This window comes from Lithobates pipiens, unplaced genomic scaffold (genome assembly GCF_037356315.1).
Source record: "Lithobates pipiens isolate NorthernLeopardFrog02 unplaced genomic scaffold, aLitPip1_a1.2 Scaffold_22, whole genome shotgun sequence".
Taxonomy (NCBI): Eukaryota; Metazoa; Chordata; class Amphibia; order Anura; family Ranidae; genus Lithobates; species Lithobates pipiens.
The window spans coordinates 327,287,519-327,302,266 of NW_027507784.1; the positions used below are offsets into that span (position 1 = coordinate 327,287,519).

The 14,748-nt window shown below is 45.2% G+C and overlaps 1 protein-coding gene across 1 annotated transcript in view; it reads left to right on the top strand.

The window, feature by feature from the left end:
* Positions 1 to 275: 275 nt before the first annotated feature.
* Positions 276 to 14,748, top strand: part of MTO1 (mitochondrial tRNA translation optimization 1) — a 32,221-nt gene continuing 17,748 nt past the window's right edge. The window contains exons 1-8 of the mRNA XM_077449611.1: positions 276 to 458; positions 6,144 to 6,342; positions 6,941 to 7,140; positions 8,966 to 9,083; positions 10,950 to 11,239; positions 11,420 to 11,532; positions 11,618 to 11,808; positions 13,218 to 13,348. Coding sequence (XP_077305737.1) covers positions 291 to 458; positions 6,144 to 6,342; positions 6,941 to 7,140; positions 8,966 to 9,083; positions 10,950 to 11,239; positions 11,420 to 11,532; positions 11,618 to 11,808; positions 13,218 to 13,348 — 1,410 coding nt within the window. The 5' untranslated portion in view covers positions 276 to 290. The remainder of the gene's footprint in view (positions 459 to 6,143; positions 6,343 to 6,940; positions 7,141 to 8,965; positions 9,084 to 10,949; positions 11,240 to 11,419; positions 11,533 to 11,617; positions 11,809 to 13,217; positions 13,349 to 14,748) is intronic.

Genomic DNA, 14,748 nt, shown 5'->3' on the forward strand with positions numbered 1-14,748 from the left:
GCTCCGCGAAAGTGTTCGGGTTTGACTTGAAGAAAAGGTGGCGACCCTAGGGGGATGGTGTCAATGAAATGCTATGGAAATTGTACTTTGCTTATTTTTTTTAAATGATTACATACTGTATATAAACTAGGATCTGAGTCATAGTACAGCCATTAGATTTCAGTACCCTGATCTAGACTGTAAACATGAATCCACAATTGGAACTTCTAATTTGGAGCTCGGAGTCGTAGAATTCTCTGAAACATCTGACCCCCACCCCCATAGTGGTATTTTCTTCTGTAGAGCGTCACATGAATGCAGCCAACCTAGAGGGAAAGGCTCCAGAGGATGAACAGCCGCATTGCTCAAGACCAGCAGAGGGCTACAGAGAGCACCTCTTCCCTTCTCTCCCTGTCCCCTCTATGGTAAGTCATGAGATCAGCAAGATGGCGACGTCCATAGCAGAGCATGGGGGGAAGGTAAGGAGGATGACAATTTAGCTGTTGGGGGGGACACAGGGAAGGTGACACCTGGGGGAATCATTGTAGGGAACAGCAGAGAAGTTTTGGGTCCACAATGGAAATATGAAGGGATCCTTGTGTTGTGGGATCAGTGACAACAATAACATGCCTGACAACTCTCTGACATGGAAGGGGGACACCTTCTACTGAAGATATATTAGGGGAGTTGTGATGTGTAGTTACATTGCAGTGTTTTATCCTTTTTTTTATTTAAATTTTTTTTACCTTTTTGCTGCCAGATCCACATTTTCAGCACGCAATACTACTGCATCAGATTCTCAAGCGCACATTTTCATAAAAAAATTAACAAACATTAATATTAGTGCACAAAAACACAATATATTACCCAATGTTTGCCAGAATATGAAGGATGAGATTGTGCTGAGTAAATAAATACCCAACATGCCAAGCTTTATATTGGGAATGCCCATGAAATGATACTAAAGTAGAACTATGGTGTGTGTGTGTGTGTGTATATATATATATATATATATATATATATATATAAATGAATGCACCGGCACAATACAATAATGTGCAGAGCCCCCCTTGTATTCCAAGCTGCAGCTCAATAGTGCAATTCCTCAATGTATAAAGAATATATTGATAAAAGACAAGGCACTGTTGTTATACTAAATCAACAAAATACAATAATCATAAATTATATACCGTATTTATTGGTGTATAACACATACCCCAATTTAAGAGGGATGTTTCAGGAAACAAAACTTTTTTTTTTTTTTTAAATAAACCACTTTGAAGCAAAATAATGGTGAGTGAGAATCAATACAGTCTGATTAGTGCCCATCTGCAGCTTCAGTGCAGCCTAATCTGTGCCCAACTCCCCCATTAAATCAGTTTCCTCGGCTCTTCAATCTGCAGTGACACACACAGTCCCGCCTCCGCCATCGGCATTGGACCAGCTCCTGTGATAGACAGAACACTGGTCCAATGCCGGTGGCGGAGGCGGGACTGTGTTTGTGACGTGCGAGCCAAGTGGAGAGGAGATGGCGGCTCGTGATTTCTAGCGGCACTCGTTCCACTCCGAGGTACGTTGTCGGCATATAACACGCACCTACGATCCCCCCCCCTATTTTCAGAGGGAAAAAAGTGCGCGATATACACCAATAAATATGGTACTTAAAGAGGAGCTCCAGGCTCCTCCAGTAAAAAAAATGTGAAAGCCAGCAGCTACAAATGCTGTTGCCGCTGACTTTTAATATTAGGGCACTTACCTGTCCACAAATCCAGCGGTGTCTTCATCTGAGCCAATTTTTTATTTGGCTCTCGGGTGCTGCCACTGCCATTTCAGTTAAGGGAAACCAGCAGTGAATCCTTGCGGCTTCACAGCCAGTTCCCTGCTGCGCATTGTGAATGACCCAGCATCAGGAAGGAGGAGGGGGTCGAACTTCTGGATGAGTCTTCTGCAGTAACGTCAGCCAGAAGTGGGAGCGGGTACCTGTCAAAACCAGGTACCCGCTTCCGCCCTAAAGGTGCCAAATGTGGCATTGGAGGTCGGGAGGAGGCAAATAAGCGGATAAAGATGAGCTCAGAGCCCGCCAGGAAGTCGGCACCGCACAGCGCTTATCACAGGCAGTGAGACATTTTCCCGATCTGCGGCTGCAGAGATTGTGAAATGTCTCACTGCCTGTGACTAGCGCTGTGCAGTGCCAACTTCCTGGGGAGCTCTGCACTTGCGGGTTGCGAACACGCCTGAGTTCATCCTTATTAGCGGAGCTTCCCCTTTTTGGTGGAGCGCCGCTTTAACCTGTTGGGGTCGATGGCACACAAATATGCAGCCTCCCATGGGTGGGCCTTGGCGCCAAATCTGTCACATATTTTTTGACCAGATTGCAAATACAGCTGTACCGAGAGGACACGCCCTGCTCGCTCCCGTTTGCAAGCAGCTTTACGATCATGTGACTGCAGTGACAACCAATCACGGTGGTCCCATGATCATAGACCCCAAGGGGTTAAATCCTTTAATTATGTGCCCATACAACAATACAGGGCCCTCCAAGTGACAAATCATGTGAAAAAATTCAAAACCCTTATAATAGAGTGTCCATAAATCCTTGTGATATTTTTCAATGATGCTTTTCATGTCATAAATCCATTAACTAAATGTGTGCTTTTCTCTCCACCACATAGATAACACATTCACCAGACTTTCATGTTATTATAGCGGTCTATATCACTTTAAATTAGGGCTGTGGAAATTAAAGATTAATTCCTCGATTAATCGATTAATTTTTTCGATTGATCAAAATTCTTTTGATCGGTACTCGCCTCTCCGCCTGCTTCCGGGTCTTCAGGGAGTTCCAACAGAGATTCAGTGATGTCACGGACATCAATGTCACTGGACTCCTCCCCCTTCCCCAAGTGCCTCCGTCTGCTAATGAAGGGAAGGGGGGAGGAGTCCGGTGACGTTGAAGTTCTGATTGAAGGTACGGGGGGGGGAGCCATGCATGATGTCACCCGCTGCTGCACTACGGAACTAACACGATTGTCGGCTTTACATGCTGTGTTTTTATCATCTTTATGTGAGTAGTTTGTGTTTGAACACAAAAATTAAATCTCATACTTAAGCGGTGAGCACTTCGATCTTTTCTTTCTACCCATGACCTGGCCTTCTTGCTGAGATCTAAGGAGACGTGAGAGAAGTTTATGGTCCATGTTAACCCTTTTGATACTCGCTTGCATGACCACCTGTTTGCACAGGGGTCCATGCCATAAGGTGGAGTGATTAGTTAGACCGGAGGTGGAGGGATTGTCACGCTACTGTGGAAAAAAAATGACTTACGTCAGTGCTACGGTTTGAATTTAAAACGTATTTGTGTGAACTGTGAAGTTGTTGTTTAAGTCATGCATTGTGACAACTAACTAGTGTCGGGTGATTGTATATAGTGTATACCACATTTACCACTGACTAATGCAGAGTTGCAATGCAAGGAGATCAGCTAAAAGTAGTTGGATCTGTATGTGCATTATAATTAATCAAAATTAGTTGATTAATTGATTAAAAAAAAACAATTAATCGAACAGGAAAATTTTAATCAGTAACAGCCCTACTTTGAATCTCTTATGGCTTCAAATGGAACAAGGGAGTTTTCCACCACTCTCAATTAGTTACATAAAAGAATACAGTGCAGCGCAATAAATTTAAGAAGAAACAGTCCAGATCTTCATCCAGTTGATGATGAACAGTGCTGTCAGTAGATACACATAAAGAGCTTCTTAAAGAGGAAGTATCCCTGATGAGTTTACTTCCTCTTTCATTCCCTGCAAAGGCAAAGCATAATGGACTACTATGCATTGCATAGTAGCCCATTATGTGTCACTTACCTGACACAGGAGCCAGCAAAGTCGCCGCGGTCCCCTGTTGTCCGCCGCATCCATCTTCTCGGTGGGTTTTGCAGCTCCGTCGCTGTCATTTGGCGAAGCCGCGATGACGTCACTCCTGCGCATGCGAGCCGAGACGTGTGGCATCTTCGTTATCGAGGATGCAACGCTCAGTGCGCCTGCGCGCCGTAGACAACGGTGCCCGTCTTCGGGCAAATATCTCCTAAACCGTATAGGTTTGGGAGATATTTCTTGGACCTACAGGTAAGCCTTAATCTAGGCTTACCTGTAGGTCAAAGTGGTTTGTAAGGGTTTACAACCACTTTAACGTGCACTGAGACAAAGACAATGAAGCAGTGATTGTAACCCTCCACCACAGATACTCCAGCCTCTCACCTCATAGACTCAACCTGTAAAAAGGTCACACAGCATTTAACTCACACCTGGGGTACTGATTACTTGTGTATCCAACCGGATGTGATATCACACATATATAAACAAAAAGAAGGTGAAAATCTAGTGCTCTCCGTCTTAAAATTTTAATGATCAAATAAAAGGAAATCCACTTATATACACAGCACTCCAGCCGAGTTCTGGCAAACAAGCATGTATTAAGTATAGTTTCAACCCAAATAGATGGCTGCGGTTGACGTCAGATGTAGCTCCTCCTCCCGTTCACGTAACGTCCTGTGGGCGGACTTCTTCAGCATGGGGTCGGAGGTACCGACTCACCAATGGCAGTGGTGAGTCAGTAGAAGCACCGGAGGGAGGCGGGGGGGGGGGGGGACTTCCCCTCTGGCTGCCCATAAAAACTATCAATATGATCGTTCTTATGGTGTAGGGAATCACTGGCTGAAAAAGACAATATCTGACAAAGTCAAGGGTGGCATATGACGGCCGGCAGGCGAGAAATGGTTAAAGTGTTTTACAAAAATATAAAACTGAGCAGCCCCGATCCTTCTCTTCTCAGGTCCCCCACTAGTGCTCCTGGCTCCTCCTTTTTATCCAGTGCCCTCATAGGAAGCCACTTCCTATGGGGGCACTCATGCCGGCTCGCCCCTGAGCCCCACTGCCTGCGTCCATAGACACAGAAAGTGGGGCATGGCCCCGTCCCCCACTGTCACAGAGTTTGTTTGACATGGATTTGCCCTGTGTGGAGGGACAGAGCAGAGAGAGATGCTGCTTTCATGCACAGCACTGGGTTGGGATGGGGCTCAGGTAAGTATAAGTGGCGGCTTTGGGGGGAGCTGGATACAGAAGTTTAATTACAGTGATACATAGAATATATGGAGGTAAAAAAAAAAGACTGCAACCTTTAGCCTTTAGAATCACTTTTAAGTGTATTATCCCCCATGTGATAGCCTTTTGCTGTGATAGGTTCCCTTTATTGAAACATCAAGTGTCTGTGAGACCCCTGATGTCTCGCCTCTCCCTCTCTCTCCCCTTAAAGTTGACTTCCAGGATTTCAGCCACTTTGTAAAAAGTGAAGGCACACTTTGAGTCAAGTTCACAAAGGTGCATGCCACCTCCTTGACTTATCTCTATTGTTCATATCTGACAGGTTTATGGCTTTGCCAAAGCATACACTTAGATACTTATGGTTTTTAGAGAGGAGAGAGAGGCACACATAGCAGCTATGCCCACCCTTCCCCTCTGCTGCCCATTCACAGAAGCCTTTGTATTTTGTGAATGTGTTCACATAATGCAAAGGCTTCTGTAATTGGGCAGGAGGAGGGCAGGGAGGGTATAGCAGCAGCAGCACGTCTGCTGTTGAAGATGCCAGATGGTTCAGCGTTGAGTCTCTGGAACTACAGCAATAGCCGTCTTCTGGGAGTGCAATAAACCTGTCAGATTTAAATAATAGAGATGAGTCCAGGCGATGTCATGCACCTTGTTGGACTTAACTCATAGTGTGCCTTCACTTTTTACTAAGGTGATGAATTTCTGGAGTTCATCTTTAAAATAATGGAATACAGATCATGCTGTATTAGCTTCTTCTGTAGATCAAAGTAGCCGGGAGAAGTGACAGCAGAAACTGGAATCTTTGTTGCTTCCAGGTTCTTAATAGCTAGGGAATAATCAGCTATATCTCCTCTTTTTTCCTGTCCTCTTTTTCTTTCTTTTTTTTTTTTTTTAGACTTTCATATCTTTGTCAATCCTCTAAGCCCATTTGCTTGGGACCACATGTTCAGTCATAAGAGGGTACCATAGTTAGGATGGGCTTGAGGAATCATTTGGTTATAGGGTGTGTTTTACTTGTGTGCACTGATCAGAGAAATTACTATGACTTTTTTCCTGCAGTGGATCCTCTCCCGTGGAGTTCGATATTCAGTTCCCCGGCTTCTCAGACGCGCAGTATCCTCCACCATTAAAGACGAGAACGCCCAGTGCTACAATGTGGTGGTGGTTGGTGGAGGTCATGCGGGCACAGAGGCGGCTGCATCGGCAGCACGGACCGGTGCCAAGACACTGCTCATCACACACAAGGTGGAAACCATAGGTAAGGATGGAGGGCACTTTACTTCCTGATATGATTAATGCACAGCCTACATACCTGAACTAGATATGTTGCTGCTCTTTAGCAGAGTGTTGGATGGAAATTGGAGTCAGGTAGGTATAAGGTAAGGGCTGGGGGGAGCTGAACACAGAAGGTTTTCTACCTTAAAGCAGCTTTTCACCCACTTTTTCAACTAAAAGCGGAGCTCCGCCAATTTTTTATTTTATTTTTTAAGTCAGCAGCTACAAATACTACAGCTGCTGACTTTTAAAATAAGGACATTTACCTGTCCAGAGCGCCCGCGATGCCCCTTACTGTTTGTTTTTATACTATATGTGTTTTTTTTAAACCAATAAAAATCATTTTCCAAAAAAAAATAAAAAATTGTGAATGTGTAGTAGCGGGTGAAGTAGGAGGTTTTGGCTTTAATTCAAAGGGTCAGCATTGTAACCAGGAAACTGACAACTTCTTAAGAAGGCTAGCAATGGAAAAGTGAAATGTTTGCTTTATGTGGCCATTTCTTATGCAGAGCGCTCAGTCGAGGTCAAATCATGAAATGCTCTGTCTCTAATAATGGCTTCCTTTATTTCTACCCATCTAGGTCAGATGTCCTGTAATCCGTCGTTTGGTGGAATCGGTAAGGGTCATCTAATGCGGGAAGTGGACGCCCTGGATGGAGTCTGTGGGAGGATCTGCGATAAATCAGGAATCCACTACAAGGTCTTAAACCGTGCCAAAGGTCCAGCAGTGTGGGGACTGCGAGCACAGATCGACAGGAAGACGTACAAACAGAACATGCAGGTATAATGTCATCTACTTTCAGCTACCCAGTCCACACACTATAACAAGGAGTACCTGTGCTGGGTAAAAGGAGTTACAACCACAGCAATGGGAAAATGCAAAGGAGCAGAATAGAAAACTTTCCTTGATCTAATGAATTTTCAGACAGTATATGTGGTTTTCAGTCACAAACTACACTCTTTTTACAATTGAATGTTAAAAGCAAGTGAAATTTTCAAACAACATTCGTCCATTCAGCGATTGTACAAAGAATTTTCATGCGAATATTCTATACGTGTATGGTATGGTTGCACTGATACTAGTATCAGTATCGGTGCCTCTACCGAGCATTTTCATGAGAACTTGTACTCGTGCAAATGCTCTGATGCCTATTCCGATACCTGGGCAGTCGGGGGGCGATCAGTGTGGGCAGTTACAAGCCCGATGTCCCTGTATAGATTTCAATAAAGCAGTTGACAGACGCGCCCCCCCTCCCCCGCCGACTTTCAGGTTCTTTATTAAAATCTATACAGGGAGATGGGGCCTGTAACTGCCCACACCGATCGCCCCCGACTGTCCCCTTTGTCCTCCTTTGGTCCCCCTGGTAAATCTGTCATTTACTGCCTCCTTCCTTTTTTGAATGAACAGAGTCCGTGATGACTTTATGAATGGGGAGGAGCCTCCGTCTCCTGTCCATCCACCATCAGTGCAGCTGAGGCTGCAGAGAAAGGGACTGGGGAATCTGTTTCCTCAATCCCTTTCTCTGTCCCAAAGGGGAGATGTCGGGGGTCTGTTTAGACCCCTGATATATCACCAAAGACCCCCCCCTTCCAACAGGGCTGATAAAAAAAAATTATAAAAAAGAATTGTATTAAATATTTAAAAGTAAAAATTGTTGTAAGCAAACAAAAAGAGAGCATTGTAAAAAAACAACAACAAAAATTTTTTAAAAATTATTGTAAACAATAATTAAAAAAAATTAATTGTAAAAAATAAAATTGTAAAAAATTTTTTAATAAGAATAAAAAACTACTGACCTCATCAGTGCTGCATTTTAGGGCCACTGTCACATGACATTAAAAGAAATGTATCATTATTCAGTATCGGTACTTGTGCTTAAAATAGTGGTATCAGTGCAACCGTAGTGTATGGCCAGCACTAGTCTTGGACCAAGGGCTGCAGTATGCATGTATCTTTGGCCATGGCCTTGCGACCAACCTACCTACCATGGCTTTGTGACACATTATGTGTGCATTTGAATTAAAGGGGTTGTAAAGGTAAATTTTTTTTTGCACCTTAATGCATTAAGGTGAAAAAACATCTGACAGTTGCGGCGCCCCCAGCCCCCCGTTTTACTTACCTGACCCCTCGAAAGTCCCGCGCTCACCCCCGACGTCCTCTTCACCGCTCAGCTTGGCCGCTGATTGGCTAGAGTAGATGGATTGAAAGCAGCACAGCCATTGGCTCACGCTGCTGTCAATCACATCCAATGAGGGGGCGGGGCCGAGTGATACAGTGAGCGGCTATAGCTTGCATGAACGTGAGAAGTACTTGCGGGGGGAAGCTGACAGCCGCCGAGGGACCCCAGAAGAGCAGGTTCTGGGCCACTCTGTGCAAAACGAGCTGCACAGTGGAGGTAAGTATAACATGTTTGTTATTTAAAAAAAAAAAAAAAAATTACTTTGCAACCACGTTAACCAGCGTTATGACTTTAAAAGAAAAATGTATATGTGCAATCGCTGGACGAGGCTTTTTAAATCGTCCTTCTTTTTTTTTTTTTTTTTTTTTTAGCTTATGTGTAGATTTATCCAACTGTTAAAACTTGCAACACTTGTTTTTTGTACAGAAAGAGATTCTGAACACTCCTGGCCTCACCGTGAGAGAAGGATCTGTAGAAGATTTGCTTTTGGATCCACCAGATCCTTCTCGTTCTGGAAAGTGTCAAGTCAGTGGGGTCATTCTAGGTAAGAAATGTTCTCTTCTTAAAAATGATTCAGCATGACACCATCCTTAAGGCAGATCTTCACCTTCTTTCTTCTTTCCTATTCTACACCCCAACTCCCTTCCACTGTTGAAATTGGATTTTTTTTTTATCTTTTTTTTTTGTGATATGCCATGAGGGTAAAAAAAACCTTCAGTATGCAGCACCCCCGCACCCCTCTATTACCTGAGCCTGATCGTAATCCAGCAATAGGTATTAAAGCAGCTGCTCTCCTGGCTCTCTGTCTCCTCATTGGCTGAGAGAGATGACAGTGGGAGCCATCAGAGCCAGTGAGGAGGGAGGGTGGGGCTTGTTCTATGTGTCTTATAGACACTGAGCGGGGCTCGGCAGCAAGCACTCACAAGTGCCCCCAGGAGCGCTGGGATCAGGGCTGCTCTGTGCAAAACCATTTTTTTTTTTTAGCATCTTGCCAGGGCAACGCTCCAGTGTGAAAGCACTCAGGCTTTCACACTAAAGTGACAGGAGAGGCGCTTTACTGAGGAAACTTTTTAACGCTATAGCCCCTGTAAAGTGCTTCAGAGTGAAAGTAGCCTAAAAAAAAGTCCTGCAAGCAGCATCTTTTGAGGGGCTTTAGGAGCGGTGTATAAACTGCTATTAAAGCGCCCCTGCCTATTGAAATCAATGGACGGCACCGGCAGAGCGCTGATCCAGCGGCGCATTGCCGTCGCTTCTAACTCCTTTTCAGCTGCTAGTGGGGGTTAAAAGCAATCCGTTAGTGGCCGAAAATTGCCGATGGTAAAGCGCCGCTAAAATTAAGTAAGTCGCTTTACCGCTGACACCCCAGCGCCTAAGTGTGAAAGTGCCCTAAGCCCCCTTTCACACTGAAGCACTTCTAAACTGCCGTTAAAACACTGAGCGGTTTTGAAGAGCTTTTCAGGCGCTTTTGAAGAGCTTTCCATAAATTTTAATGGAGAGGGGTGTTTTTTCACTGCCCAGCTGGTGCACTGCCCCAGTGTGAAAGCATTCATTGATTTTAATAGAAATAGGTTTCCGTTAGCTTTTTCAATTGCTTTTTTTTAGCGTGAAAGCGCCTGAAAAGTGTATGAGTGTGAAAGGGGTCATAGTCCGTTTGAATGATAGCCCAGAGAACTAGGATATCCAGAGGTTCCCTTTCATACAGAAGCACCCTATATACCTCCACTAATCAGGACGCAGTAGCTGATGTGTTAAAGTGGTTGTAAACCCTTACAAACCACTTTGACCTACAGGTAAGCCTAGATTAAGGCTTACCTGTAGGTCCAAGAAATATCTCCTAAACCTACACGGTTTAGGAGATATTTGCCAAAAGACAGGCACAGGTGTATACGGCGCATGCGCCGTAAACAGCGGCGCACAGGCGCACTGAGCGTGCCGCTGTCAACGGCTCCCGTGCGCATGCGCGGGAGTGACATCATCGCGGCTTCGCCGAATGACAGCGCAGGAGCAGCGAGACTCACCAAGAAGATGGAGGCTCCGGACTACAGGGGACAGCGGTGACTTCACTGGCTCCTGTGTCAGGTAAGTGACACATAATGGACTACTATGCGATGCATAGTAGTCCATTATTCTTTACCTTTGCAGGGAATCAAAGAGGAAGTAAACTCATCAGGGTTTACTTCCTCTTTAAGACATGCAGCCACCTTCTCTTCCTCTAAAAAAAACATGTCTGTAAGGGGACACTTAGAGGTGTGACTACTACTCAGCTCTGCCAGCACAGAGCACTGGAGTAGGAGAATAGGACATAGCATTTTTACTTAGAGAAAATATGTAGAAAACAGGATTTCTTACAAACGTACCCATAAGATTTAAAAAGCGTTAATAAACTTCAGACCATGCTTTGTCTCTCTAGCTGATGGAAGCAGGATATTGGCGAGCAGCGTAGTGTTGACAAATGGCACCTTCCTTAGAGGAACAGTGAGAATTGGCCTGGAACATATTCCTGCCGGCCGCTGGGGAGAGGAGCCTGCGGTTGGTCTTGCTCATACTCTGGAACGCCTGGGTTTTACCATCGGTCGGCTGAAGACTGGAACCCCACCTCGCATCTTAAAGGAATCTGTAGACTTCAGCGTTTTGCAAAGGCATGATGCGGATAACCCACCTGTACCATTCAGCTTCATGAATGACAACGTCTGGATCAAGGTGAGACACCAGAGAATTAAATTCTTAGCCCACTCCTGAGTTATATTTGTTTTAGGTAAAATCGGGTTGAGTGACTTATACACTGTTGGTTTTTATTTTTTATTTTGTATTTATTCTGGGTCTTCCAAGACTTGCTGAGCCCACTGGATGAGTCTCATTATTGTAACTTGTTCTCTCTAGCCTGAAGATCAAGTTCCGTGTCATCTGACCTACACAACTCCGGCAGTGGAGCAGATCATTCAAGAGAACTTACACCTGAATAGTCATGTCAAGGAGACAAGCATGGGCCCCAGGTAGAAGTGTGGCCTGTATTTATCACATGACCCTATTTTGTATCTTTGTGACTATTGGCTGATTTTTAGGCCTGGCCTCTTCTAGGTACTGCCCTTCCATTGAGTCAAAGATCTTACGGTTTCCAGGTAGGAGGCATCAGGTGTGGCTGGAGCCAGAGGGGGTGGATTCAGAGGTCATCTATCCTCAAGGATTGTCTGTGACGATGCCGGCCGAGGCCCAGGAAAGGCTTCTGAGGGAGATTCCTGGCCTGGAGAATGTTCAGATGCTTCGCCCAGGTCAGTGGATATGGTTGGGGGAGCCCTTGGTTCAACCAAAGTCTCATTTTATTTTACTTTCAAAATATTTATTGGAAGTGTTACTTAAGTAAAAGAACAATAGTACCAGAGTTTTTTTCATCAATACAAATTTGCACACCATAAAAGGTGCATAACAGAGTGACACCCACAAAGATAATCACAAAATAAAGGTGGGAAGTGTGAAGCTAAGCAGCTGAAGTTGATCATTCTCACTTTATGCAGTGCACACAGGAGTAGAGGGGCAGAAGGAGCGGATCGGCTCTCGCCTCTCTCATCCGTGTGAAGGAGGAGGAACTGTCAGTGCAGGTTCTGGGCTGTATGAAAGAGAAACTCTCAGCTCAGAGTCCCGCTGAGGCGGCATTGATGATCACTGATAGGTGGTACTGATGGGCTACAATTATAACGCTGCACTGATAATCAGTTAACTGTGATCAGCTGTGAAAGGGGGGGGGGGGGGTCAGGGAGGCCCTTCATGGTTTCTTGCAGCGGGGCCCTGAAGGTTAGTTACCCCTCTGTATAAAATATGCTAAGAGCCCAATGCGCAAATTCTGCAAGCTGTTATTAAACCTTTACTCTGGGATGAGGAAATGTCTACATACAAGAGCCATGTGCATTCTAAAGCTAGTCAGCCACTCTTGCTGAATTGGCCAGAAAATGTTCTGGGGGTGGCCCTGTTGGCATCGCCTGGTTGGACAGAAGTCAAGTGTTCATTCGGCTTTTGTTGAAGGAGCAGGATGGAAAGTTGTTGACTATATAGTGCCTACAGGCAATCAGATGAAAGCACTGTTGGGGTATTCTGACAGCCACAGATATTGGCTGTCAAAATTCATCTCTGAATGAGGATGGAGAGTGGGGGAAGGGGCTGGTAAATATATCATTTACTGGCCCTTTCTTTTATTAAATGAACACAGTGAGAGGTACCGATCACTCACTGTGTCCATTCATCGCTAAAGCAATGTAAACCGTGCTTACTATGCTTCAGTTTGTGAATGAGCAGGAACCCTCTGAAGCGCTTCCTATTCATCTGTGCAGCTGAGGCTACACAGGAAGGGACTGATAAATAAATGACCTCAGTCACTTTCAGCAGGGGAAAGGGGGCCCTGTCAGGTAGGCTGTATGGGCTCCCCGTGATTTCTAACAACAGCCCTGGCTGTAAGTCCTGTTATTGCCCACCATGCCATCGTTCGCTCATCCTGTATCCCTGAATTGGATACAGAGCTACAAGCCTCCAGAGAAATTAGGAACTGGAGTTCCAGCTCTCTAGCTATTGAATGCTCAGTAAATTGGCACGTTTCACTTTCAGCAACCATCAGGTTATCGCAAATTTTTAATATACGCATGGTCTAATGTTTAGGCTGACTGCTGTATGCGCTGTATTGCATTTGCAGGGTACGGTGTGCAGTATGACTTCATGGACCCCAGACAGCTCCGATCCTCATTGGAGTCATTTCTAGTACAGGGACTCTTCCTGGCTGGACAGATCAACGGCACCACAGGATATGAAGAGGCTGCAGCTCAGGTACCGAAGAGATGCATTTGTTGTTATTCTGAAAACAACTTGACAAAATAAAATGCCTGACGGATACAGTGTTAGCATAAGGGTAATCATGAATATTTCTTCAAGATATAGTACACTAATACCTTGGATTGTGAGTATAATTTGTTCCAGAAACATGCTTGTAATCCAAAGCACTCATATCAAAGCCAATTTCCCCATAACAAATAATGGAAGCTCAGTTTATAGTCCAGATAAAAAGATTATAGCAATGTGACCAGGTTGTGAAACTATAAAATGTCCATCCACAAATGGAAGCCCCCACAAGGGGATAAGAAGCAAAATCCAGCAGGAGCTCCAGAGTATAAAAGAGGAAGAGAGGCGCCTCTAAGTGTAGTAATACGGTTCCATTTAATGAAGGTACAACATTTAGCAACTCACATGGTTGATGATTGAGAGGCACATCTAAGTATCCGGGGTAAAGCTGTCCACATAGACCATCCTCCGCACTGCCAGCTCTCACCCCTGTCAGTCTGCAATCACGACCGGGAAGACTACCCTGCAGTAGAGCGATCTGAAAGCGAGGCTTGAAGCGCTCGTGGAAAGCAGCGGGGAAGCGATGGCGTTGATGGCGGTGCGGAGGACGGTCTATGTGGACAGCTTTACCCCAGATGCCTGCATACTTATATGTGCCTATTTTAATCATCAACCATGTGAGTTTCTAAATGTTGCCCCTTCATTAAAGCGGGAGTCCGCCGGGACTCCGCGTTTTTTTTTTTTTTTAAAAGCCAGCAGCTACAAATACTGCAGCTGCTGACTTTTAAAATAGTGACACTTACCTGTCCAGAGCGCCCGCGATGTCGGCACCCGAAGCCGATCTGTAGATCGTCTCTCGGGTGCTGCCGCCGCCATCTTGGGTATGGGAATCAGGAAATGGAGCCTTTCGGTGCAATAAGGACGGTCCCCGCTGCCTCTGGGATCTGTGTGTTTCCCAGCAGGCAGCGGGGCACTTGCGGAAAGGGGCGGGCACTTGCGGAAAGGGGCGTAATCTACGCCCCTTTCCGCAGAGAGCTATCCCGGAAGTGGGTGCAGATACCTGTACTGTACAGGTATCTGCACCCCCCTCCCCCCTGAAAGGTGCCAATTGTGGCGCCGGAGGGGGGGAGGGTTCCGATGAGCGGAAGGTCCACTTTAGGGTGGACCTCCGCTTTAACTGTAACTATAGTGCTACACTTAGCGGCGCCTCTCTTCTCTTTTATACTCATTTGTGACATGACGCTACTTGTATATCAAGACATTGCTTGTATATAAAGTCAAAATGTATTCAAAAATGTTGCTTCTCTTGCAAAACACTCTCAAACCAAGGTTTTACTGTATATACAAGCTAACATGTAATGTGTATTTCCACCACTATGTGGCACCAT